This window comes from Gasterosteus aculeatus, chromosome 7 (assembly GCF_964276395.1).
Source record: "Gasterosteus aculeatus chromosome 7, fGasAcu3.hap1.1, whole genome shotgun sequence".
NCBI lineage: Eukaryota > Metazoa > Chordata > Actinopteri > Perciformes > Gasterosteidae > Gasterosteus > Gasterosteus aculeatus.
Genome location: NC_135694.1, coordinates 785283 through 806754, shown reverse-complemented (window position 1 = coordinate 806754; position 21472 = coordinate 785283). Strand labels below are relative to the sequence as shown.

The following is a 21472-nucleotide window of genomic DNA, read 5'->3' as shown; positions in this document are numbered from 1 at the left end:
GTCGTAGACGAGCGAACACAGCGAGTATTTAAAGACCAAACCACAACAAGCGGCTGCCATGGAGGGTCGATGCGTTATTCTAGTGGCGAGTGTGTGTGAATACACAGGAAACTGAAGTCACGCTGTCAGCGCTCAGACGTCCGTGTGAATATTTATCATGGAAAATGTGACGTGTTCCTATTTCTTACTCTATTTTTCCCCACTTGATGTTTTTACTTTCTCTTACTTATGTTTGCAATACACTTCAAACCCAGATTACTGAGGAGGAGAATTCCATCTCATCAACTTAAGCTTAAATTAAATTGACCTTTAAACTCGAACCGGATCTGATTCAGTCGACCAATAAAGGAAGAAGATCCCTTTGTTATATTTCATGCTTCAACAGTCAGAGAACCTTTAACACTCGTACATTCAGCTCAATAATGGAAACAACATGAACTCTGGCAGCTTTCATTGTAGTTTATTATTTTTTCATTGAACATGCACTTGTTATTATTCTGATTTGTCTTTGCTGAGCGACGTTTGCATTCAGCATCGAAACAACAACTGAGGACTTTGCTGCAGCGTCTGAACACCGTGTGGCCCCAATGGCTCCATGTCTGCTGGCCTCCTTTGGCTGGGGTCAAAATGCTAATGCTAACCAGCGTTACCTGCTAACTGGCTAACAGGCTAACTGGCTAGCTGGATTCTTTTGCCTCCACGGAATAGCAACTTTCATTTGACAAAAAAAACGATGAAACCAAACTGGAAATGTAGATTTGTCCACTCGAAACGGTATAAAACGTATCAAACACTAACAATCGTATTTCGATCCAACGCAACAGACAGAATGTACAAAAGAAGAAATATAATGGGCACTTGAGAACTCCGATGCACACGGTGGGACACAATCAAGTTATGAGGATCACAATGGCTAAAAATAAATGAGTAGAAGTAATAACATCCATCAGGTTTACTATTCGATCACCTGTAAACTTGTCAGGACGCCACAAACATCCGGGACTCATTTAAATGCTTTTCTTGCCAAGTACCTGTTTGAATGCTCTGTGACGTCTCGTGTCCTTCCGTGTGTGTGAGACGTGGGAAAATCAATGAAAAACATTCTTTGTCCCTTTGTTCCTGATTCCAACATTCTACAATAACATTAGTAAAGGTACTCTCACAAAAGTAGATTCAGAGATTTCTTTTCCCTCCTTGCATCCAATTCCTCAGGAAGAAATATTGAACCGAGCATCATGCTGCTGGTCGCTGACAAGCAGCCAATCAAAATGTTGGACCTGTTGGCTCAGAGTTTAAGTATACGAGCACACGGAAAGAAAGTAAAGAAACATTCCTTATTCAGACGATGTACAATCAATGGGCACCAGCCTGAAATGTCTTAGTCAAATAACAAACAATGCAGTTTGATGTACAGGTGAACTCAGACTCCCTGCTGGGCGCCACGAACCCCTCCGAGAGTCGGTCACCGCTCATCACTTTGTGCGCAGACGTAGTTTTATGGTGAAAAAGCCATGCAGGAAATGTGTGGTAATCACCTGGGATGAGAAATGATGTGAAACTAAGACGTGGACCTTTTTCAGCTCGCTGACCAGTATTTACATACGTGTTACATCCAACATAAGAAAGCAGAACATTACAAAACAATCTTAATTCATACACTCAGAGGACGTCTTCTACCTTCTCGATGTCTTCACCCTCCATCCACTCAGGTGTGTTTGGGAAGCGGTGGTTTCCCAGGACGTTGGTGTCGTGTCCTTTTGTAACCTCTAGTTGCTCTTCACTTATTTTCGAAAGCTTTTCGTTCCCTTCAACTGATTTTAAACGTCAAGCTGGGAGAAAGAGACTTTTTGACAGACATCAAGAATCAGCGTCACTCATTGGTCTCTCCGCGATATGTCTCAGTTTTGACGAGCTCCATCGTTCTGTCCTCATCAGATGATCTCGTCCTCCTTTAGTTCAAAGCACCATCTCGGTTCCACCATTCTCCCTCATCCTGTTTCATCTTTAGACGAATACTCTAATGATGCTTTTTCCAAAAGTTGTCAAAACTTCATTGTGGTCTGATGATGTATTTGTGGCTAATTCTTCTCTTTGCGTCCCTGCTTCCTCTCCACCCGTCCTTCCATCCAAGTCGAGTTGTAATTCCACCATATCTCTCTTCTCCAACACCTGCCCCCTTCCTTCTTCCCGTCTTCCCTTCCTCCCCTCCGCCTCTCCGCCTCTCCGCCCAGGCCTCCATCACTGCAGGTAGCGGTAGACTTTGAAGCAGTGGTTGCCGGAGTCGGCCACCACCACGTGTCCATCGGAGGTCAGGGCCAGGCCCTGGGGTCCGTACAGGGGGTCCGCCGACGTGTTGATGTAGGAGAGGAAGGAGCCGCTGCCGTCAAACACCTGCAGGAGTCGCAACAAAGAGAGAAGCATCGTTCTTACTATGGCGCCCTGAGGGGTGGGGGTCTCTGCACCCTGGATGTACCTGAATTCTACTGTTGCCCCAGTCAGCTACGATGATGTTTCCATTGACGTCCACAGCCACTCCGGTGGGGGCGTTGAACTGGCCATTTCCTTCCCCGTTAGAGCCGAATTTCAACACCAGTTCTCCCTCAAGGGTGAAAACCTGTCAGGACACAGCGATACATCAGGATTGCACGGGGACAGGTCCTGCTGGAGGACACTGAAGGGATCACCTCTTCGTTGACTGACCTTGACAGAGTGGTTATGGAAGTCAGTCACGATGATCTCATTGTTGTTGTTCACTGCTGCAAAGTGTGGACCTTCAGGACAGCAGCAAAGACACAACCAAACAGGATGTGCTTTACCAACTCTTCTGCCACTTTAACTTACATTTCAACAGTTTTAGTGCAAACACACAAATCTGTTTGATTGTAACAACGATGCGTCGGTCTTAGTCTCTTGCTACAAACACTACCTGCAAATTGTTTGTCCCCGTTGCCTCGACTACCAAACTTGGTGACCAGCTTGCCGGTCAGCTGGAAGATGAAGACAGTGCACGCTTTGTTGTCAACCACGATCACATGACCGTTCTGGTCCACGGACACGCCCTTCGGCCCCATCAGCCTACCGGAGCCCAGCTTCGCCTGATGGACGGCAAATACGGAGGACGAAGAACCGGAAAAACGTGGGACAAGGGAGTTTTTCGTGCATCAGGAATATGATTCAAACATGAATGAAGTTTTCAATCGATCACTTTGAAGCCCAAAGCCCCTCCGGTGCACCCACCTTGTACTTGCCCTCGCTGTTGAAGATGCTGACCCACTTGTTGTCGTAGTCGGCGATGATGATGTCCCCGCTGGGGTGCACCGCCACGCCCGTGGGACGCTGCAGTTGCCCTGGCGACCGCCCCCGCACGCCAAAGCGACTCTTGAACTCCCCCTCATTTAAGAAAATCTAGAGTGGGGAGACAATGGTGAGGTCATAGGTTTAGACCTTGACTTCTAAACCTACATTTACCAAGTGCGGAGCCTCCAACGGCCTTTTGGAGAAGAGGCGAGCAGGTCTCTACCTGAACACACTGATTGTTGCTGTCGGCTATCAGTATCCTGCCCGTGGAGGAGGCCGCCACTCCCTGGAGGTTGGTGAACTCTCCTTTGTTCCTCCCCTTCGTTCCTGCAGAGAGTCGAATCCGACGTTTCAAGCTTCAAAATGTACAATTCTGAGTGCCAAAGCTTTGAGAATAGCCGGAGCTTCCAAAAGCCGCACCAATCCGGAAGATGAGGTCGTCCTCGATGGGGTTCTGGGTCTTGCGCCGCGGGGTCCCCAGGGCGCTGCTGGCCCTCTTGGAGCCCTTCTTCTTCTGGCCGGGGGACTTTCCTCGTCTCTTCGCCCCCTCGGAGGAGCCGGTGGACGGGGTGGCGTAGGCCGCCGAGTTGGTTGCCGTGGTGGTGGAGGGGGACACCTGGAGATGGAGAAGTGTTTAGTTCATGTGTAAACTTGATAAACTTTCCCAGCAGGACTTTGGAACTGTTACGTGTGGTGAGTGGGGAGGTTTGCAAAAAGAATGGACTTCAGGACCCGTTTCAAGGAGAATCAAGAGGACAATGATGTACAATGACAAATATGAAACCCTGTAACCTTGAAGTGACCTTTACAAACACTTTGGTGGAGTTGCTTTATGGTTTATGGTCTGTTTTGCATCGTCTCACAGTACACACCGTTATCACGGTTATTAACGCTGCTTGCCTTTCTTTTACCCCCCTCCGCCTCCCGCCTTCCAGTGTGGCAGCTTTAAACACCTTCTCCTTAGCTGGAGGATACTTTGTACCGACGAGTTTGGTACAAAGATGGTGTGAAAGACGAAGCTTCGGTGAACCCACCTCGACTTCGGCTTCCGAGACCCTGTTGATGGTCAGTTTGAAGGGGCTTCCCTTGATGTGTTGATCGTACAGACGGAGAGCCAACGAGAAGTCGCCCTCCTTCGGCACCGTGTACACAAACTCATAAGTCCCGTTCTTGTGGTCCACTATTTCACCGTCCACTATGCTTCCATCGGGGGTGAAGACCTGGTCCAACACATGAAGAACGTTATTTCCCGTTGGAGTGCCCACAGAGGTTCGCTTTGTTGGAGACGGGGTGTAAAAAAACAACCTCAGCTGACAGGATCGCGTTGCCGGTCTTGCAGGCTCCCCCTGACTTGTCTCTTGTCACCACGGTAACCGAGGCAGGGTGTCCCACAATGCACTGCTCCAGGCCAGCACCCATGGCTTCGCTCTGGCACGCCACCGCACTGAGGAAGAGGGGGAGGGAAATGCAGGACAGTCAGGTGGTGTCAACTTAAAAGACATCTTCATAGCAGGGGCAGGACTATTTGTTGTCTCGCCTGGTTGTGACGATGGTCCCCAGGTTGTGTATCGACTTCCTCAGCCCGTCCGTCTCCAGCAGCAGATCCAGCTGGTCGTTCTCCTCCGGCTGACACGGCAGGCCGAGTCCGGCCAGCTCGCCCAGCTTCTCCTGCAGCTCCTGCTCGGCCTGCAGGCTCGCCACGCACGCCTCCCCGGCCAGAGCCTCCTCCGCCTGGGAACAGGAGGCCTCCAGGTCCCCCTCTCCGCGGACCAGGCTGTCCACTTGGGCCTGGAGGACCTGGAGCCGGGGCACAGATTGTTTCTGTTATTTAGGCTCCTCTCTTACAGACAATGAAGATCAGGAGCAGGATCACCTTCTGTTTGAGGCCGTGCGTGACCTCCAGCTCCATCAGCAGAACGCTCTTCCTGACATCCAGCTGCTTGTGCAGATCCTCGAAGCTCGACTGGATGTCCTCTTCGATGGAAGCTCTCTGATTGGTCAGCTGTTGGTGGATCTCTTTAACGAAGGACAGGGCGTCTGAAATCTGAGGGAGTCTGCAGGGACGAATATGGGACGGAAAAAGGGAGACGGTCACTTGATGTTAGCTCCTCCCCTTCGCGCCACTGTCACATCTCATTGGTCATTCATGCCTCAATGGTTTCATGTGACTTAATGCTTAATGTATTACACAGCTTTAGTTACTCTTTGGCTGAGTGGAAACTAACCAACAAAATAGGATATTAGTTCAACCATTTGGGTGAAGAACCACTGACCTGCTGGCTTGAGGAGTGAAGATTTACATGTATTTATACATTAAGATCTGAAGGTCACATGGGCCATTCTGTGCCAATCAAACACTGAGGATCGACACAGTTGTTTTATATTAAATAATGTGTGAGTCTAAAGCAGCTCCACCTGTTCTGGACCCCCCCCAGCCTCTCCTGCAGGCTGCTGCGGTGCTGCTCCAGGGCCCGGCTGAGGGGCACCTTAGGGTGCTCCTCGTGGTCCGGCACGCAGTCCTCGCACAGCGCAACCTCGCAGGCCGAACAGAACAGCTCGGCCCCCTGCGGAGGAATCGGGTGCAGTTAGAGGGGGAGATGGGAAAGCTGCTCATGTGCCCCCCCCCGCCCCCCCCCACAGGAAGTGGTGGGTCGCCCCCCTACCTTCCCTGCGTGCCGGGGGCAGGCGTTCTTGCCGGGCGGCGCCTCCAGGACGGTGCACTCCTCACTGCTGCTCTCTGGGGAGTGTTGGTGGGCCTCCATCAGCGGGCGGCTGCCTGGAGGGGGGGTTCCGGGGGGGGGGGGGGGGGGCTCAGAACACGCCCCCTTATCCCAACCTGCAGCCGGGGGGCCGAGGTTCTCCTTTCACGGCGCTTCCTTTTGGGAGAAACCCCCCTGGATCTGACACCTTACTCCATCGGACAGGCGGGGGGGGCGTTGAAACGAAGCCCTTGTGAAGGGGGGGCGGGGGGGGGGCACGTGTCGCGGCTCAGTGAAGGTGGGCAATGATCTCTGAGCGGTTTCTTTTAGTTTTTCATCCGACTTTTATCTCTCTGCTGCAAGGAGGTAAAAGGCTTCAACTCCCCCCAGCATGACATCAGTAAAGTTACCCCCCCCCCCCCTCAGCACAGAGCAGGAAGAAGTGTGGCAGCGGTCTAATCCTCTTCAGGTCTCGCGGGGGGCATCAGACCTGGCTGGTGTGATTCGTGGGGGGGTTCAGACGGAGGACTGGAGCCTGCGGAGAAGACAGAGGGATGAGGATGAACGACGTGGATGAACACATGAGGGGTGGAGGGATCACCTCCAGGGGCCCTGGGGGGGTGAACGTGACGAGAACCCCACCTGCACCATCAACGGAGGTGGAGGCGAGGACCTCCGAGGTAAAACGCTGCCTTCCTATTGGTCCCCGAGCAAACAGGCTGTTCAAACTCTGTCTGCTCTTTGCAGCTCAGATGACTGTAGTTGATTTTATGAGTGTATCTTAGCTAACGTGCTAATGCTGCTGCGTGTTAAACACGCCCCCTCCACATCAGAGCACACCCTGGGGAGCAGATGGTACGATCCACCGACAGGGGTGTGGTGGGTGGCGGGTGGGGAGGTGGAGGGGCCGACGAGGGTGGGGTGGGGGGCAGAACAGCTGGAGGCGGGTGAAGAGCTGCTGGGAGGAGCAGAATATGTAGGTCACAGAAAATGTCTTCTAAGTGACGGAGAGAGGTGGTTTCCATGGTAACCGACTGCACGGGGAGGATATGTATATAAGGACATACATATACATTTATATTCGTATATGTATATATACTGTATATAAGGCAAAGCAGTCGTGTGCGCTTTGTTGTGATGAAGAGAGAAATAGAAACTGTTCCACTGGTGAAAAGTTGAACGTCAGATAATAATAATTATTCCATTAAATGCATCTTGTTCATGGATGAAGTTTAGTGAGACAGAAATAACACCTAAGGAATCTAATTTCAAACTAATCACAAATAGTTTTTGTCTATTAAAAAAAAAAAATATATATATATACATGCAAATATAATTTAAATGATATAAATGTATATTTAAATGTCTTATTATGAGTCGTTACAGAGATGAGTTTCCTCTGATCTGTGTAATCCTGTTTGAACCCCTCCTCCGAATTATTCTGCTCAGAATACACAACTTCAGCAGCCTCACACACACACCCACACACACACACACACACACACAAAAACGACAAACGCAGACATTCCACACACAAAGTCTACTTTACCCTTCCGTTCCATTCTACGCTGCTCTGCAGTACAATGCGCATTATTATGGGGCGACAGTGAGGCAGTGTGTGTGTGTGTGTGTGTGTGTGTGTGTGTGTGTGTGTGTGTGTGTGTGTGTCTTGTGACATTGTGGTGTCTGTTTGTGTCACTTTCAGAGCTGGAGACAAGTGAATCCTTTCTGTCGTTCTTTCTCCTTCACAACAAATGAATCCATCTCTATTGGAATGTGTGTGTGTGTGTGTGTGTGTGTGTTGTGTGTGTGTGCGTGTGTGGGGGGGGGGGGTATCATCGTCACAGTAACACCAGCAGCTTGCAGCAGCACCAGGCTGAACCGGTGGGGGCGATTTGGGCCTCGATCAGGCCTTCGCTGCAGCATCCACCAATGAGGAGCCGGAGGGGGAGAAGAGGAGGAAGCTGATTGGTTCATCCGCCAGTCAGTCATGCGATGTGGGCGTTTAAATCTCTCTCCTTTGCTTCTTAACTGTTGTTACCAAACTCATCACACAGAGATCATCAAACAGCCTGTTAATGGCAGAGAGACGCCTTCTCCCTTTATTGGTATTTTGTAGCTTTCCCTACAGCCATTTTGCATCTCTCCTCATTTTGCATCTCTCCTCATTTTGCATCTCTCCTCATTTAGCATCTCTCCTCATTTAGCATCTTTCCTCATTTAGCATCTCTCCTCATTTTGCATCTCTCCTCATTTAGCATCTTTCCTCATTTAGCATCTCTCCTCATTTTGCATATTTCCTCATTTTGCATCTTTCCTCATTTTGCATCTTTCCTCATTTTGCATCTTTCCTCATTTTGCATCTCTCCTCATTTTGCATCTCAGTGCAGTCGTCCTGCATCACTTTGCATCTTTCTGGACCTTCTGTGTCCCTTTAGTAGTCCTTTAGACCGCTCTCCAATAATGAGTATCACCTCTTCATGGAGGGGGTCTGAACTGTGCCCCCCCCCCCGGTGATAACCCTGCTCAGTAATCCATCCGGTCTGAGTGGATCTGATCACGGACGTGACGTACCTCCTGTTACTGCTAGCTCACAGGATGCTAACATGCAGTGTAGATACGGGCCGGACACACACACACACACACACACACATGCACATGCACACACACACACACACACACACACACACGCACACACTTTAATGTGTTCTATTGCTGAGTTGTCTGCTTTCTCTCTCTTACTCTGGTTCATCCTGTAATCTGTCCATCCTTCCTCCCATCCTTCCTTCCATCCTTCCTCCCTTCCTCCTTCCTCAGGGAAAAGCACGCCATGCTACAGATGCTACTGTCATCACCAAACATTCCACCGTCTGTCCATCCATCTCCCCTCTCAACCCGCCTCCCTCCCCCATAACTCCCCACCCCAAAAAGCAAAGGCCGCGCTCACCATGTTGTCCTGAGGCGACGGTCTGTGTTGCAGCCTGAAGCATCGCGTCATGACAGCGTCCTGCCTGCTGCCTCTCCTCTGCTCAGTGTGGGAGGAGGGAGGGTATCATCGTCACGGCAACACCAGCAGCTTGCAGCAGCACCAGGGAAGGGGGGAAGGCGGGTGCAGGGTGGGGGTGGGGGTGGGGGGGGTTGGGCATCGGGCCTTTGCTCCAGCATCCACCAATGAGGAGCAAGAGGAGGAGAAGAGGAGGAAGCCGATTGGTTCATCTGTAGATCAGTGATGTGATGTGGGCGTTTAAATCTCTCTCTCTCATATCGCGTCTGCGACAACTCGAAGAGACAGTGAAGATTAACTTCCGGTTTTTATTTTGGTAACCACTGCACTTCCTGTATCTAGTTTCTCCCCCTTCTCCCCACAGCTGAGTTTAGTTTGCAATCACCTCCACCTGCGTTTAAGCCTCAGTTCCCCCACCTGTCTGTGTCAGGTCATCTTTTGTCTTTTCCAGAGGTGCATGTTTGTAGTTTGTATGTTTCCCAGTGCTGTTTTTTGGTGTTGCTCACACGTCATTTGAAATACGTGTTATTGGAAATTAATACAATATGTTATTGAGAAGTGTTTATTATTATTTAACATTTATTTATATAGTTGTACACATTATAATACCTCAAAGGTCATCAGACTATATATGTATTTATATTTTTTTCTTAGACACATTTATTAGTATTTGTATTAGATAATATCAGGCTAAAGTATACTGAAACAATATATATATATTCATCAATAATTATCAAAAAATAGATGTTACTCACACGCGCAATGTATCTAGTTGTCACATTCACATTTATTTGTCAATATCGCCTCATTACTTTAGGTGGAATGCAGGATTTAGTTTTCCCCTCTGCAGTACATCGAGGCACCGCTTGGAGTGCTGCTCACCCGCGAGAAGCTCCACGTCACGTGGTAACGGCTCCGCCTCCTGGCCGCTAGGCGGCGGTGACGCGCCGCCGGGCCGATCACGAGCCACCGGGACGCGATAAAAAGGAGCGGAAACTGCCGCTGGTTCATTTCCATCCGAGGCAGCGGAGACGCGAGCACGGCGAGTCTCCTCGAGGTAAATATATCTTCCATTTAGCGCGTTTCCTCCGTAAATAAGACGCCTGAAGGGTTCCTCACAACGCGGAGGAGCTCTAGAACATGAGGTTCGACACCGACGAGGCGCCATTGTTCAGGATGGTCGAAGATTCAAAGCTCGTGCAGCTCGCAGGCGTCGACACGTCGTACTTATCTGCACTATTAAAGCGGTTTATTTTAGGCAAATCTGCTTCACAGGAAGAGCATTAAATAGTTAACGTGAGTTATTAATCAAAAGCCTTCGCGGTGAACTCCTTTAAACGTGTATTGAGTCATATTGTAATTCTGCGTTGTGTTACTGTTGGTTACTGAGCCCTTTATTAAAGTGTCCTTTTCATCAACTTCAAAGGAAACTAAATAGATTTATAGTGAGCCAGTCAATGTTTCACTTCCGGAAGGTGACCACGTGGTTGATGGTAAAACATTGAACTTAATACTTCAGTGAGTCTTAATGAAGCCAACGTTATTTGTGCATTCGTCACTTTTCTACTCAATTAAACTGGTAAAACTAAAAATAGAAGTATAAAAAACTTATAGTATCGATTTTTAAATGCTTTTGTTTATATTTATATCGCCGATACTGTACTGTGACTGCATACATGTAACGTGTGTTCTGTGGTAGTATTACTGCATAATATTGCTTCGCTGTGATGACGTCATTTCCTGCCATTCGTAGTTTCCACCAGAGGTCCAACGGGCCGGTGACGGTCCAAACCTTCCTTGGATGTCTGAGCGAAGAGCAGAGCTCCTTTTGATGAGTCCTAAACATGCACGCGTTCTAACCTGATGTCCTCTTCAGGGGCGACGTCTCTCTGGACAAATGAAACCTCCCCCGGGACGACCAGTGATGACGACCCGTCGGCGCCGTGGAGCAGGTGTGTGTTCCACAGCTTGTGGCTCGTGTTTAGCTGCTGGTCGCTATGATGAGGTCATTTCCTGCCATTCGTAGTTTCCACCTGAGGTCCAACAGACCGGTGACGGTCCAAACCTTCCTTGGATGTCTGAGCGAACCTGCAGCAAAAAAAACATTGTCTAATTTTTGAGATTCTGCTTCTTTCGATCGTTGTGTAACTGTGAATGTGGTTGCAGCCGTGGCCATGAAGACCTTCAGGGCGCCGTGAGGAGACCAGGAAGGATCCTCTGAACCAGGAGACCTGTGAGTTCTACTTTATGGTCTATAAAGGTCATGCAACTCCAAAGAAACTAGATCCTGAGTTAAACGCTTCGCTGTGATGAGGTCATTTCCTGCCATTCGTAGTTTCCACCAGAGGTCCAACAGACCGGTGACGGTCCAAACCTTCCTTGGATGTCTGAGCGAAGAGCAGAGCTCCTTTTTGAGGAGTTCCTAAAGTCCTCATGTTCTAACCTGATGTCCTCCTCCAGGGTCGACGTCTCTCTGGACAAATGGAACCCCCCCTGTGATCAACCAGTGATGACGACCCGTCGGCGCCGTGGAGCAGGTGTGTGTTCCACAGCTTGTGGCTCGTGTTTAGCTGCTGGTCGCTATGATGAGGTCATTTCCTGCCATTCGTAGTTTCCACCAGAGGTCCAACAGACCGGTGACGGTCCAAACCTTCCTTGGATGTCTGAGCGAACCTGCAGCAGGGATCACATGCTAGTCTGTCGTTAGCATTGATGCTAACATGTCCCGTTGTGTCTTCTCAGGGTGACCGTTGCACCGATGCTGCTCGTCTGCTGGTACGTGAACCTTTTAATAATTCAGACTTGAGTCAAACGCTTCGCTGTGATGAGGTCATTTCCTGCCATTCGTAGTTTCCACCAGAGGTCCAAACGACCGGTGACGGTCCAAACCTTCCTTGGATGTCTGAGCGAAGAGCAGAGCTCCTTTTGAAGAGTTCCTAAAGTCCTCATGTTCTAACCTGATGTTCTCTTCAGGGTCAACGTCTGATGGACGAACTGGCATCAAACCACCAGGACGACCAGTGATGACGACCCGTCGGCGCCGTGGGGCAGGTGTGTGTTCCACAGCTTGTGCCTCGTGTTTAGCTGCTGGTCGCTATGATGAGGTCATTTCCTGCCATTCGTAGTTTCCACCTGAGGTCCAACAGACCAGTGACGGTCCAAACCTTCCTTGGATGTCTGAGCGAACCTGCAGCAAAAAACATTGTCTAATTGTTGAGATTCTGCTTCTTTCGATCGTTATGTAACTGTGAATGTGGTTGCAGCCGTGGCCATGAAGACCTTCAGGGCGCCGTGAGGAGACCAAGAAGGATCCTCTGAACCTGGAGACCTGTGAGTTCTACTTTATATAGTCTATAATGTCCCGTAGAAACTAGATCCTGAGTTAAACGCTTCGCTGTGATGAGGTCATTTCCTGCCATTCGTAGTTTCCACCAGAGGTCCAACGGGCCAGTGACGGTCCAAACCTTCCTTGGATGTCTGAGCGAACCTGCAGCAGGGATCACATGCTAGTCTGTCATTAGCATTGATGCTAACATGTCCCGTTGTGTCTTCTCAGGGTGACCGTTCAACGCTGCACCGATGCTGCTCGTCTGCTGGTACGTGAACCTTTAACTCGAGTCTATGAATTAAAGCGCTTCGCTGTGATGAGGTCATTTCCTGCCATTCGTAGTTTCCACCAGAGGTCCAACAGACCGGTGACGGTCCAAACCTTCCTTGGATGTCTGAGCGAAGAGCAGAGCCCCTTTTGATGAGTCCTAAACATGCACGCGTTCTAACCTGATGTCCTCTTCAGGGTCGACGTCTCTCTGGACAAATGAAACTTCCCCCGGGACGACCAGTGATGGCGACCCGTCGGCGCCGCGGAGCCGGTGTGTTCTACAGCTTGTGCCTCGTGTTTAGCTGCTGGTCGCTGTGATGACGTCATTTCCTGCCATTCGTAGTTTCCACCGGTCCAACGGGCCGATGTCTGTCGAAGCTTCAACTGATTCATAAATAAATAATAAAGACTGCAAAAGTTCAACATTTCCATTTTATTCTCCAGGCGTCTTCATTGTGTAACTTTCTCTACAATGATCGGTCTTCTGGCTGTAGAAAAGTAACTTTAGGACCGAAGTTTACCTGCATGGGAGGAAAAGATTATACAATTTGTCATATTAAATATGCCTGAGAACTCAAATGTTTTAATTTGTATGTGCCATGCGATTTGTCGCTTTAATCTGATTACTGGAGATTTGCAAGAGCTCTTGGTCCTTTTGGACAACATTCAGTATTTGACCAGCTGTGTGCAGAACGATAAACCTGTGTTTAAAATTTAAGGTGCTAATGATGGATGGAATGTTGAGTTTTTCCACACCAACCAAAAAAAATTCCTTATGTTTGGCAATAAATGTTTCCCGATAAGTCTTTCAAATGTATTCCCATCGGTGACATTGTATTCACACACAGTTTAGTGTAAACCTTCCATCGATCAATAAAGCTGATCACTTCATTCCAAGACTCGGTTATTTAAATTGCAACAATTTCTATTAATGGTTCCTTTTTAGGGTTACATCTTTTCCTACTATAAAGCCTTCGCTTTTTACTCCCCGCTTTGACCCTGCTGGGACGCCGTCCTCCTCCGCTGCAGTCGGAGCCGTCAGAGCGGTGCTAGCGTGCTAGCTGTATACCGGGGCTAGCCCAAACGATGGCGGGCGTGCAGCACCAGGTGAGTACGCCGAATTCAATGCTGCGCACCCGAACAGGTGCTTTAATCGCCCGAATTAGCAAAAAGAGCCGTTATCGGGAGCCGACGCCGGTTAGCGGAGTTAGCTCGCTAGCTAGCTGCCCAGCGGGTCAGCTGAGACGAGCTGCTGTGGGACGTGGCAGCAGACGGGAAACGCCTCATTCCGCCAGACGTTGCGTTTCATTACATTGTGTTATCGGGTGTGGTCAACGTCACGCGTAATAAGTTGTGTTAACCTACATGTGCGTGTCCAGTGAGACCCACAGAAGCTATTTGTGTCCCTGCTGCAGGACGACCTGCTGAAGATGACACACAATGAAAACTGGAAGTGAGTGGAACCAGCTTACCCAGCATGCACCGTGTTCACTTTAGTTACCAGCTTACCCAGCATGCACCACATTCACTTTAGTTACCCGTTTACCCAGCATGCACCATGTTCACTTTAGTTACCAGCTTACCCAGCATGCACCATGTTCACTTTAGTTACCAGCTTACCCAGCATGCACCGTGTTCACTTTAGTTACCAACTTACCCAGCATGCACCACGTTCACTTTAGTTACCTGTTTACCCAGCATGCACCACGTTCACTTTAGTTACCAGCTTACCCAGCATGCACCATGTTCACTTTAGTTACCAGTTTACCCAGCATGCACCACGTTCACTTTAGTTACCCGTTTACCCAGCATGCACCATGTTCACGTTAGTTACCCGTTTACCCAGCATGCACCATTAATGACCCGTGTGCTCGTCTCTGCATCCCTCCGCTCCTCCCGCTCAGGATGCAGCACGAGCGGCTGCACGTGAAGCACCGGGGTCACGAGGCCATGCACGCCGAGATGGTGATGATCCTCGTCGCCACGCTGGTGGTGGCTCAGATCGTCCTGGTGCAGTGGAAGCAGCGGCACCACCGCTCCTACAATGTGAGTGGGGGCGAGGGCTCGCACCGCCCGGCATACCACAAAGAGGTGAAGAGTAACAAAGCGTCTCCTCCACAGCTGGTGACGCTGGTCCAGATGTGGGCGGTCCCTCTCTACTTCACCATCAAACTCTACTGGTGGAGGTTCCTGTCCATGTGGGGCATGTTCTCCGTCGTCACCAGCTACGTCATCTTCAGGGCCACCCGCAGGCCGCTGTCCTGCCGGACGCCGAGGTGGGCGCTGCACCCGTCACCCGCGTAGACCAGCTGATCTTAAACGGCTCCTCGTGTGTCCTCGCTAAGCTTCGGCGTTACACGGAGCAGCTCCAGATGGAGCCTCAGTAGGACGTTCCCCTCTCACCTGATGAATGTTTCGGCTGCTGAACGTTGCTGCTTTGCGCTGATGAGTGAGCCTGTTCCTCAGGATGGTGTACAAGTGGTTCCTGCTCATCTACAAGCTGAGCTACGCGGTGGGCGTCCTCGGCTACCTGGCCATCATGTTCACCATGTTCGGCTTCAACGTCTTCTTCAGGTGAGCTCGTCTCTCAGAAGAGCCCACGAGTAGTCTGTGACGTCGTGATGAATTCACCTGAGACCAACAGTCATGTGACGGCGTTCCGTGCAGGATCAAGGCGGAGGACTCCATGGACGTGGGCGTCGTCATGCTGTTCTACGGGCTCTACTACGGCGTCATGGGGAGGGACTTCGCCGAGATCTGCTCCGACTACATGGCGTCCACCATCGGGGTGGGCCCCCCCGCTTTCACCACCATTCATTTTAAGCAGTCGGAGACAGACAGAGGCAGCTGACGACCATTGTCTTCTCAGTACTACAACAGGGACGGCATGCCCAGCAGGAGTCTGAGCGAGGACATCTGCGCCGTGTGCGGTCAGAGGATCCTGGTGGACGTGGAGGAGGAAGGACTCATAGAAGACACCTACCAGCTGTCCTGTGGACACATGTATCCCCCCCTGAGGTGCTTGGTCACCGTGACGACCCGTCTTTAAGCTCCACAGCCCGGTTGCTCCTCCTCCCCGCTGTCCCCCTTAGTTACTGTTGCTACGGGACAGTTAGCCACGTCGATCCAAGGTCGCGTTGTTTATCCCGTTCTTTAACCAGCTGGGAAACTGTTGTTGTTGTTGTTGTTTTCACTAACAAGCTAAGAATCGTCTCGTAGGAAATCAGCGTTTCCGTGTTTTTCTGCCGGTTTCGTCCGTAGTGTTTTTTTTCTCTTCCTTAACTCCTCCCCCCTCGCCAGCTTCCACGAGTTCTGCATCCGCGGCTGGTGCATTGTGGGTAAGAAGCAGACGTGTCCGTACTGCAACGAGAAGGTGGACATGAAGAAGATGATGAACAACCCGTATCCTTGTTCTCATGGGACCAGAGGGTCCATGTTGTTGTTGTTGTTGTCGTCCTCCAACAAAAGGTGCAACTTCCTGTTTCCAAAGACCACTTCAATGGTTCGATGACGCTTTGTGAACAACGTCTTGTGTTTATTTGTGACATCATCGGCGTTTGTCTCCTCAACTCGCTCTCGTCCCTCCAGCTGGGAGAAGACGCACGTCCTCTACGGCCAGCTGCTCGACTGGCTCAGATACCTGGTTGCCTGGCAACCCATCATCATCGGCGTCGTCCACGGGATCAACTTCACCCTGGGCCTCGAGTAGGAGGACGGGGGGGTCGGCGGGTCTCCAGGGGGACGGCGTGGGGGCGGGTCTTCAGGGGGACGGCGTGATGCAGAAAAAAGAGACTTGGACAGAAGAAGCCTGATTGGAGGTTTGAGGCTCGTGGACCCTCAGAACCTTTTTACAAACCGGTCCACATGTTTCCACTTTTGTATCGTCTGTTTCTGTTTGATGGACACTCGGGTTCCTCCGCACTGTACGATACGTTTATATACATGTTTGTTTCTTAAATAGATTTATATATAAATGTATATGACTGCTGATCCTCTTCCCACAAACACTCCAAGGATCAGAAGTTTTCTTTTGCCAAATCAACATAAACATCGCCTTTGTTTATAAGACCGCTGCTGATCTTAACTTTGTATTTATTAAATATATATATATGTATATAAAAGCCTCACCGGTGTGTGTGTGTGTGTGTGTGTAGGTGTGTGTGTGTTATGTAAATGGTTTCATGTTTCATTCCATCTGTCTGATTATCAGGGTTTGGTTTCTACTGTTGTTCAGCCTTTTGTTAGTCAAAGCTCTTCTTTGTTATTATAATAAGAGAACCAGTTTGTGTTCTTCTTCACTGGTGGACTGAAACGACGCATCATGTTAAAGGAATTCGCTTTCATTTACTGCACTGTGTGTGTGTGTGTGTGTGTGTGTGTGTGTGTGTGTGTGTGTAGGTGTGCGTTTGTGTAACTGAGTCCCGCCCTAAACTCCAGCATTTTATATCTTTGCTCAAACTGTTCCTTCCTCTCGGCGCCATCGGAGTGAACTCAAGGTACGACCTCCGGATTCTTTCATTTCAATTAGTTTCAAGAGACGCGTTAATATTTAACACGATATTCTGGTTTGATACAGAAAGACTTACCCAGCATGCACCATGTTCACTTTAGTTACCCAGCATGCACCATGTACACTTTAGTTACCAGCTTACCCAGCATGCACCATGTTCACTTTAGTTACCCGTTTACCCAGCATGCACCATGTTCACGTTAGTTACCCGTTTACCCAGCATGCACCATGTTCACTTTAGTTACCAGCTTACCCAGCATGCACCATGTTCACTTTAGTTACCCGTTTACCCAGCATGCACCACGTTCACTTTAGTTACCAGCTTACCCAGCATGCACCACGTTCACGTTAGTTACCCGTTTACCCAGCATGCACCATGTTCACTTTAGTTACCCGTTTACCCAGCATGCACCATGTTCACGTTAGTTACCCGTTTACCCAGCATGCACCATGTTCACTTTAGTTACCTGTTTACCCAGCATGCACCACATTCACTTTAGTTACCCGTTTACCCAGCATGCACCATGTTCACTTTAGTTACCAGCTTACCCAGCATGCACCATGTTCACTTTAGATACCAGTTTACCCAGCATGCACCACGTTCACTTTAGTTACCAGCTTACCCAACATGCACCACGTTCACTTTAGTTACCTGTTTACCCAGCATGCACCACGTTCACTTTAGTTACCAGCTTACCCGGCATGCACCATGTTCACTTTAGTTACCCGTTTACCCAGCATGCACCACGTTCACTTTAGTTACCCGTTTACCCAGCATGCACCACGTTCACTTTAGTTACCAGCTTACCCAGCATGCACCACGTTCACGTTAGTTACCCGTTTACCCAGCATGCACCATGTTCACTTTAGTTACCCGTTTACCCAGCATGCACCATGTTCACGTTAGTTACCCGTTTACCCAGCATGCACCATGTTCACTTTAGTTACCCGTTTACCCAGCATGCACCATGTTCACTTTAGTTACCAGCTTACCCAGCATGCACCATGTTCACTTTAGTTACCCGTTTACCCAGCATGCACCACGTTCACTTTAGTTACCAGCTTACCCAGCATGCACCATGTTCACTTTAGTTACCAGCTTACCCAACATGCACCACGTTCACTTTAGTTACCTGTTTACCCAGCATGCACCACGTTCACTTTAGTTACCAGCTTACCCAGCATGCACCATGTTCACTTTAGTTACCTGTTTACCCAGCATGCACCACGTTCACTTTAGTTACCCGTTTACCCAGCATGCACCATGTTCACTTTAGTTACCCGTTTACCCAGCATGCACCATGTTCACGTTAGTTACCCGTTTACCCAGCATGCACCATGTTCACTTTAGTTACCCGTTTACCCAGCATGCACCATGTTCACTTTAGTTACCAGCTTACCCAGCATGCACCATGTTCACTTTAGTTACCCGTTTACCCAGCATGCACCACGTTCACTTTAGTTACCAGCTTACCCAGCATGCACCATGTTCACTTTAGTTACCAGCTTACCCAACATGCACCACGTTCACTTTAGTTACCTGTTTACCCAGCATGCACCACGTTCACTTTAGTTACCAGCTTACCCAGCATGCACCATGTTCACTTTAGTTACCTGTTTACCCAGCATGCACCACGTTCACTTTAGTTACCCGTTTACCCAGCATGCACCACGTTCACTTTAGTTACCTGTTTACCCAGCATGCACCACGTTCACTTTAGTTACCAGCTTACCCAGCATGCACCATGTTCACTTTAGTTACCTGTTTACCCAGCATGCACCACGTTCACTTTAGTTACCCGTTTACCCAGCATGCACCATGTTCACTTTAGTTACCTGTTTACCCAGCATGCACCATTAATGACCCGTGTGCTCGTCTCTGCATCCCTCCGCTCCTCCCGCTCAGGATGCAGCACGAGCGGCTGCACGTGAAGCACCGGGGTCACGAGGCCATGCACGCCGAGATGGTGATGATCCTCGTCGCCACGCTGGTGGTGGCTCAGATCGTCCTGGTGCAGTGGAAGCAGCGGCACCACCGCTCCTACAATGTGAGTGGAGGCGAGGGCTCGCACCGCCCGGCATACCACAAAGAGGTGAAGAGTAACAAAGCGTCTCCTCCACAGCTGGTGACGCTGGTCCAGATGTGGGCGGTCCCTCTCTACTTCACCATCAAACTCTACTGGTGGAGGTTCCTGTCCATGTGGGGCATGTTCTCCGTCGTCACCAGCTACGTCATCTTCAGGGCCACCCGCAGGCCGCTGTCCTGCCGGACGCCGAGGTGGGCGCTGCACCCGTCACCCGCGTAGACCAGCTGATCTTAAACGGCTCCTCGTGTGTCCTCGCTAAGCTTCGGCGTTACACGGAGCAGCTCCAGATGGAGCCTCAGTAGGACGTTCCCCTCTCACCTGATGAATGTTTCGGCTGCTGAACGTTGCTGCTTTGCGCTGATGAGTGAGCCTGTTCCTCAGGATGGTGTACAAGTGGTTCCTGCTCATCTACAAGCTGAGCTACGCGGTGGGCGTCCTCGGCTACCTGGCCATCATGTTCACCATGTTCGGCTTCAACGTCTTCTTCAGGTGAGCTCGTCTCTCAGAAGAGCCCACGAGTAGTCTGTGACGTCGTGATGAATTCACCTGACACCAACAGTCATGTGACGGCGTTTGTGAGTCGTCCTTCATTCGGCGAGTCGACGGATTACACCGGCGCGGTGCAGATAAACCGGCCCAGTGTCTCCACGTCTCTGAACGCGTCCCCCTGCTCGTGGCGCCTCGCTGACCGGCCGTCTCTGTCTCCGTCTCCGGGCAGGATCAAGGCGGAGGACTCCATGGACGTGGGCGTCGTCATGCTGTTCTACGGGCTCTACTACGGCGTCATGGGGAGGGACTTCGCCGAGATCTGCTCCGACTACATGGCGTCCACCATCGGGGTGGGCCCCCCCGCTTTCACCACCATTCATTTTAAGCAGTCGGAGACAGACAGAGGCAGCTGACAACCATTGTCTTCTCAGTACTACAACAGGGACGGCATGCCCAGCAGGAGTCTGAGCGAGGACATCTGCGCCGTGTGCGGTCAGAGGATCCTGGTGGACGTGGAGGAGGAAGGACTCATAGAAGACACCTACCAGCTGTCCTGTGGACACATGTATCCCCCCCTGAGGTGCTTGGTCACCGTGACGACCCGTCTTTAAGCTCCACAGCCCCGTTGCTCCTCCTCCCCGCTGTCCCCCTTAGTTACTGTTGCTACGGGACAGTTAGCCACGTCGATCCAAGGTCGCGTTGTTTATCCCGTTCTTTAACCAGCTGGGAAACTGTTGTTGTTGTTGTTGTTTTCACTAACAAGCTAAGAATCGTCTCGTAGGAAATCAGCGTTTCCGTGTTTTTCCGCCGGTTTCGTCCGTAGTGTTTTTTTTCTCTTCCTTAGCTCCTCCCCCCTCGCCAGCTTCCACGAGTTCTGCATCCGCGGCTGGTGCATTGTGGGTAAGAAGCAGACGTGTCCGTACTGCAACGAGAAGGTGGACATGAAGAAGATGATGAACAACCCGTATCCTTGTTCTCATGGGACCAGAGGGTCCATGTTGTTGTTGTTGTTGTCGTCCTCCAACAAAAGGTGCAACTTCCTGTTTCCAAAGACCACTTCAACGGTTCGATGACGCTTTGTGAACAACGTCTTGTGTTTATTTGTGACATCATCGGCGTTTGTCTCCTCAACTCGCTCTCGTCCCTCCAGCTGGGAGAAGACGCACGTCCTCTACGGCCAGCTGCTCGACTGGCTCAGATACCTGGTTGCCTGGCAACCCATCATCATCGGCGTCGTCCACGGGATCAACTTCACCCTGGGCCTCGAGTAGGAGGACGGGGGGGTCGGCGGTTCTCCAGGGGGACGGCGTGGGGGCGGGTCTCCAGGGGGACGGCGTGGGGGCGGGTCTCCAGGGGGACGGCGTGATGCAGAAAAAAGAGACTTGGACAGAAGAAGCCTGATTGGAGGTTTGAGGCTCGTGGACCCTCAGAACCTTTTTACAAACCGGTCCACATGTTTCCACTTTTGTATCGTCTGTTTCTGTTTGATGGACACTCGGGTTCCTCCGCACTGTACGATATGTTTATATACATGTTTGTTTCTTAAATAGATTTATATATAAATGTATATGACTGCTGATCCTCTTCCCACAAACACTCCAAGGATCAGAAGTTTTCTTTTGCCAAATCAACATAAACATCGCCTTTGTTTATAAGACCGCTGCTGATCTTAACTTTGTATTTATTAAATATATATATATATATATATATATATATATATATATATGCCTCACCGGTGTGTGTGTGTGTGTGTTATGTAAATGGTTTCATGTTTCATTCCATCTGTCT

The 21472-nt window shown here is 50.1% G+C and overlaps 3 protein-coding genes, 1 long non-coding RNA gene and 8 other non-coding genes across 13 annotated transcripts; 11 read left to right on the top strand and 1 right to left on the bottom strand.

The window, feature by feature from the left end:
* Positions 1–444: 444 nt before the first annotated feature.
* Positions 445–9073, bottom strand: trim2b (tripartite motif containing 2b). The gene is made up of 14 exons (XM_078105987.1): positions 8944–9073; positions 5961–6531; positions 5713–5861; positions 5171–5351; positions 4835–5094; positions 4603–4741; positions 4332–4517; positions 3718–3913; positions 3521–3624; positions 3238–3405; positions 2927–3095; positions 2701–2771; positions 2474–2614; positions 445–2391 (listed from the first exon to the last, which is right to left on the bottom strand). Exons 2-14 carry the CDS (start codon positions 6057–6059, stop codon positions 2239–2241), a joined length of 2016 nt encoding a protein of 671 aa, XP_077962113.1. The 5' UTR covers positions 6060–6531; positions 8944–9073; the 3' UTR covers positions 445–2238.
* An 851-nt stretch (positions 9074–9924) lies between these two features.
* LOC120822785 (uncharacterized) lies at positions 9925–13029 on the top strand. Of its 2 annotated transcripts, XR_013468228.1 has the most exons (9): positions 9925–10057; positions 10877–10952; positions 11167–11233; positions 11461–11537; positions 11743–11775; positions 11974–12051; positions 12264–12330; positions 12557–12596; positions 12794–13029. It is a non-coding gene; the product is annotated as an uncharacterized LOC120822785 (long non-coding RNA). The 2 variants fall into 2 exon arrangements; XR_013468229.1 differs by lacking the exons at positions 11743–11775; positions 11974–12051 and having other exon boundaries at positions 9936–10057.
* LOC120823164 (small nucleolar RNA SNORD14) lies at positions 10720–10813 on the top strand. The gene has a single exon (XR_005712803.2). It is a non-coding gene; the product is annotated as a small nucleolar RNA SNORD14 (small nucleolar RNA).
* Positions 10993–11086, top strand: LOC144410442 (small nucleolar RNA SNORD14). The gene has a single exon (XR_013468480.1). It is a non-coding gene; the product is annotated as a small nucleolar RNA SNORD14 (small nucleolar RNA).
* Positions 11302–11395, top strand: LOC120823194 (small nucleolar RNA SNORD14). The gene has a single exon (XR_005712832.2). It is a non-coding gene; the product is annotated as a small nucleolar RNA SNORD14 (small nucleolar RNA).
* On the top strand, positions 11578–11671 carry LOC144410439 (small nucleolar RNA SNORD14). The gene has a single exon (XR_013468477.1). It is a non-coding gene; the product is annotated as a small nucleolar RNA SNORD14 (small nucleolar RNA).
* On the top strand, positions 11817–11910 carry LOC144410441 (small nucleolar RNA SNORD14). The gene has a single exon (XR_013468479.1). It is a non-coding gene; the product is annotated as a small nucleolar RNA SNORD14 (small nucleolar RNA).
* On the top strand, positions 12092–12185 carry LOC120823195 (small nucleolar RNA SNORD14). The gene has a single exon (XR_005712833.2). It is a non-coding gene; the product is annotated as a small nucleolar RNA SNORD14 (small nucleolar RNA).
* LOC144410440 (small nucleolar RNA SNORD14) lies at positions 12392–12485 on the top strand. Its single transcript, XR_013468478.1, has one exon. It is a non-coding gene; the product is annotated as a small nucleolar RNA SNORD14 (small nucleolar RNA).
* LOC120823163 (small nucleolar RNA SNORD14) lies at positions 12637–12730 on the top strand. Its single transcript, XR_005712802.2, has one exon. It is a non-coding gene; the product is annotated as a small nucleolar RNA SNORD14 (small nucleolar RNA).
* A 554-nt stretch (positions 13030–13583) lies between the features above and the next one.
* LOC144410279 (RING finger protein 175-like) lies at positions 13584–16719 on the top strand. Its single transcript, XM_078105991.1, has 9 exons — positions 13584–13705; positions 14014–14051; positions 14503–14644; positions 14720–14874; positions 15065–15172; positions 15266–15386; positions 15468–15601; positions 15899–16000; positions 16187–16719. Exons 1-9 carry the CDS (start codon positions 13685–13687, stop codon positions 16305–16307), a joined length of 942 nt encoding a protein of 313 aa, XP_077962117.1. The 5' UTR covers positions 13584–13684; the 3' UTR covers positions 16308–16719.
* A 5-nt stretch (positions 16720–16724) lies between these two features.
* LOC120822318 (RING finger protein 175) lies at positions 16725–21388 on the top strand. Its single transcript, XM_078105992.1, has 8 exons — positions 16725–17094; positions 19015–19156; positions 19232–19386; positions 19577–19684; positions 19914–20034; positions 20116–20249; positions 20547–20648; positions 20835–21388. Exons 2-8 carry the CDS (start codon positions 19016–19018, stop codon positions 20953–20955), a joined length of 882 nt encoding a protein of 293 aa, XP_077962118.1. The 5' UTR covers positions 16725–17094; position 19015; the 3' UTR covers positions 20956–21388.
* Positions 21389–21472: the final 84 nt, after the last annotated feature.

Bases quoted from the DNA above. Each gene is read 5' to 3' on its own strand.
- trim2b (XM_078105987.1), bottom strand. From the start codon at position 6,059: ATGGAGGCCCACCAACACTCCCCAGAGAGCAGCAGTGAGGAGTGCACC. The intron at 3,625-3,717 runs GTGCGGCTTTTG...GACTCTCTGCAG, and splicing joins CGACCTCATCTTCCGGATTG to GAACGAAGGGGAGGAACAAA. The intron at 2,392-2,473 runs GTACATCCAGGG...CGACTCCTGCAG, and splicing joins GGGGCAACAGTAGAATTCAG to GTGTTTGACGGCAGCGGCTC.
- LOC144410279 (XM_078105991.1), top strand. From the start codon at position 13,685: ATGGCGGGCGTGCAGCACCAG. The intron at 14,645-14,719 runs GTGAGTGGGGGC...TCTCCTCCACAG, and splicing joins GGCACCACCGCTCCTACAAT to CTGGTGACGCTGGTCCAGAT. The intron at 15,387-15,467 runs GTGGGCCCCCCC...TTGTCTTCTCAG, and splicing joins ACATGGCGTCCACCATCGGG to TACTACAACAGGGACGGCAT.
- LOC120822318 (XM_078105992.1), top strand. From the start codon at position 19,016: ATGCAGCACGAGCGGCTGCACGTGAAGCACCGGGGTCACGAGGCCATG. The intron at 19,157-19,231 runs GTGAGTGGAGGC...TCTCCTCCACAG, and splicing joins GGCACCACCGCTCCTACAAT to CTGGTGACGCTGGTCCAGAT. The intron at 20,035-20,115 runs GTGGGCCCCCCC...TTGTCTTCTCAG, and splicing joins ACATGGCGTCCACCATCGGG to TACTACAACAGGGACGGCAT.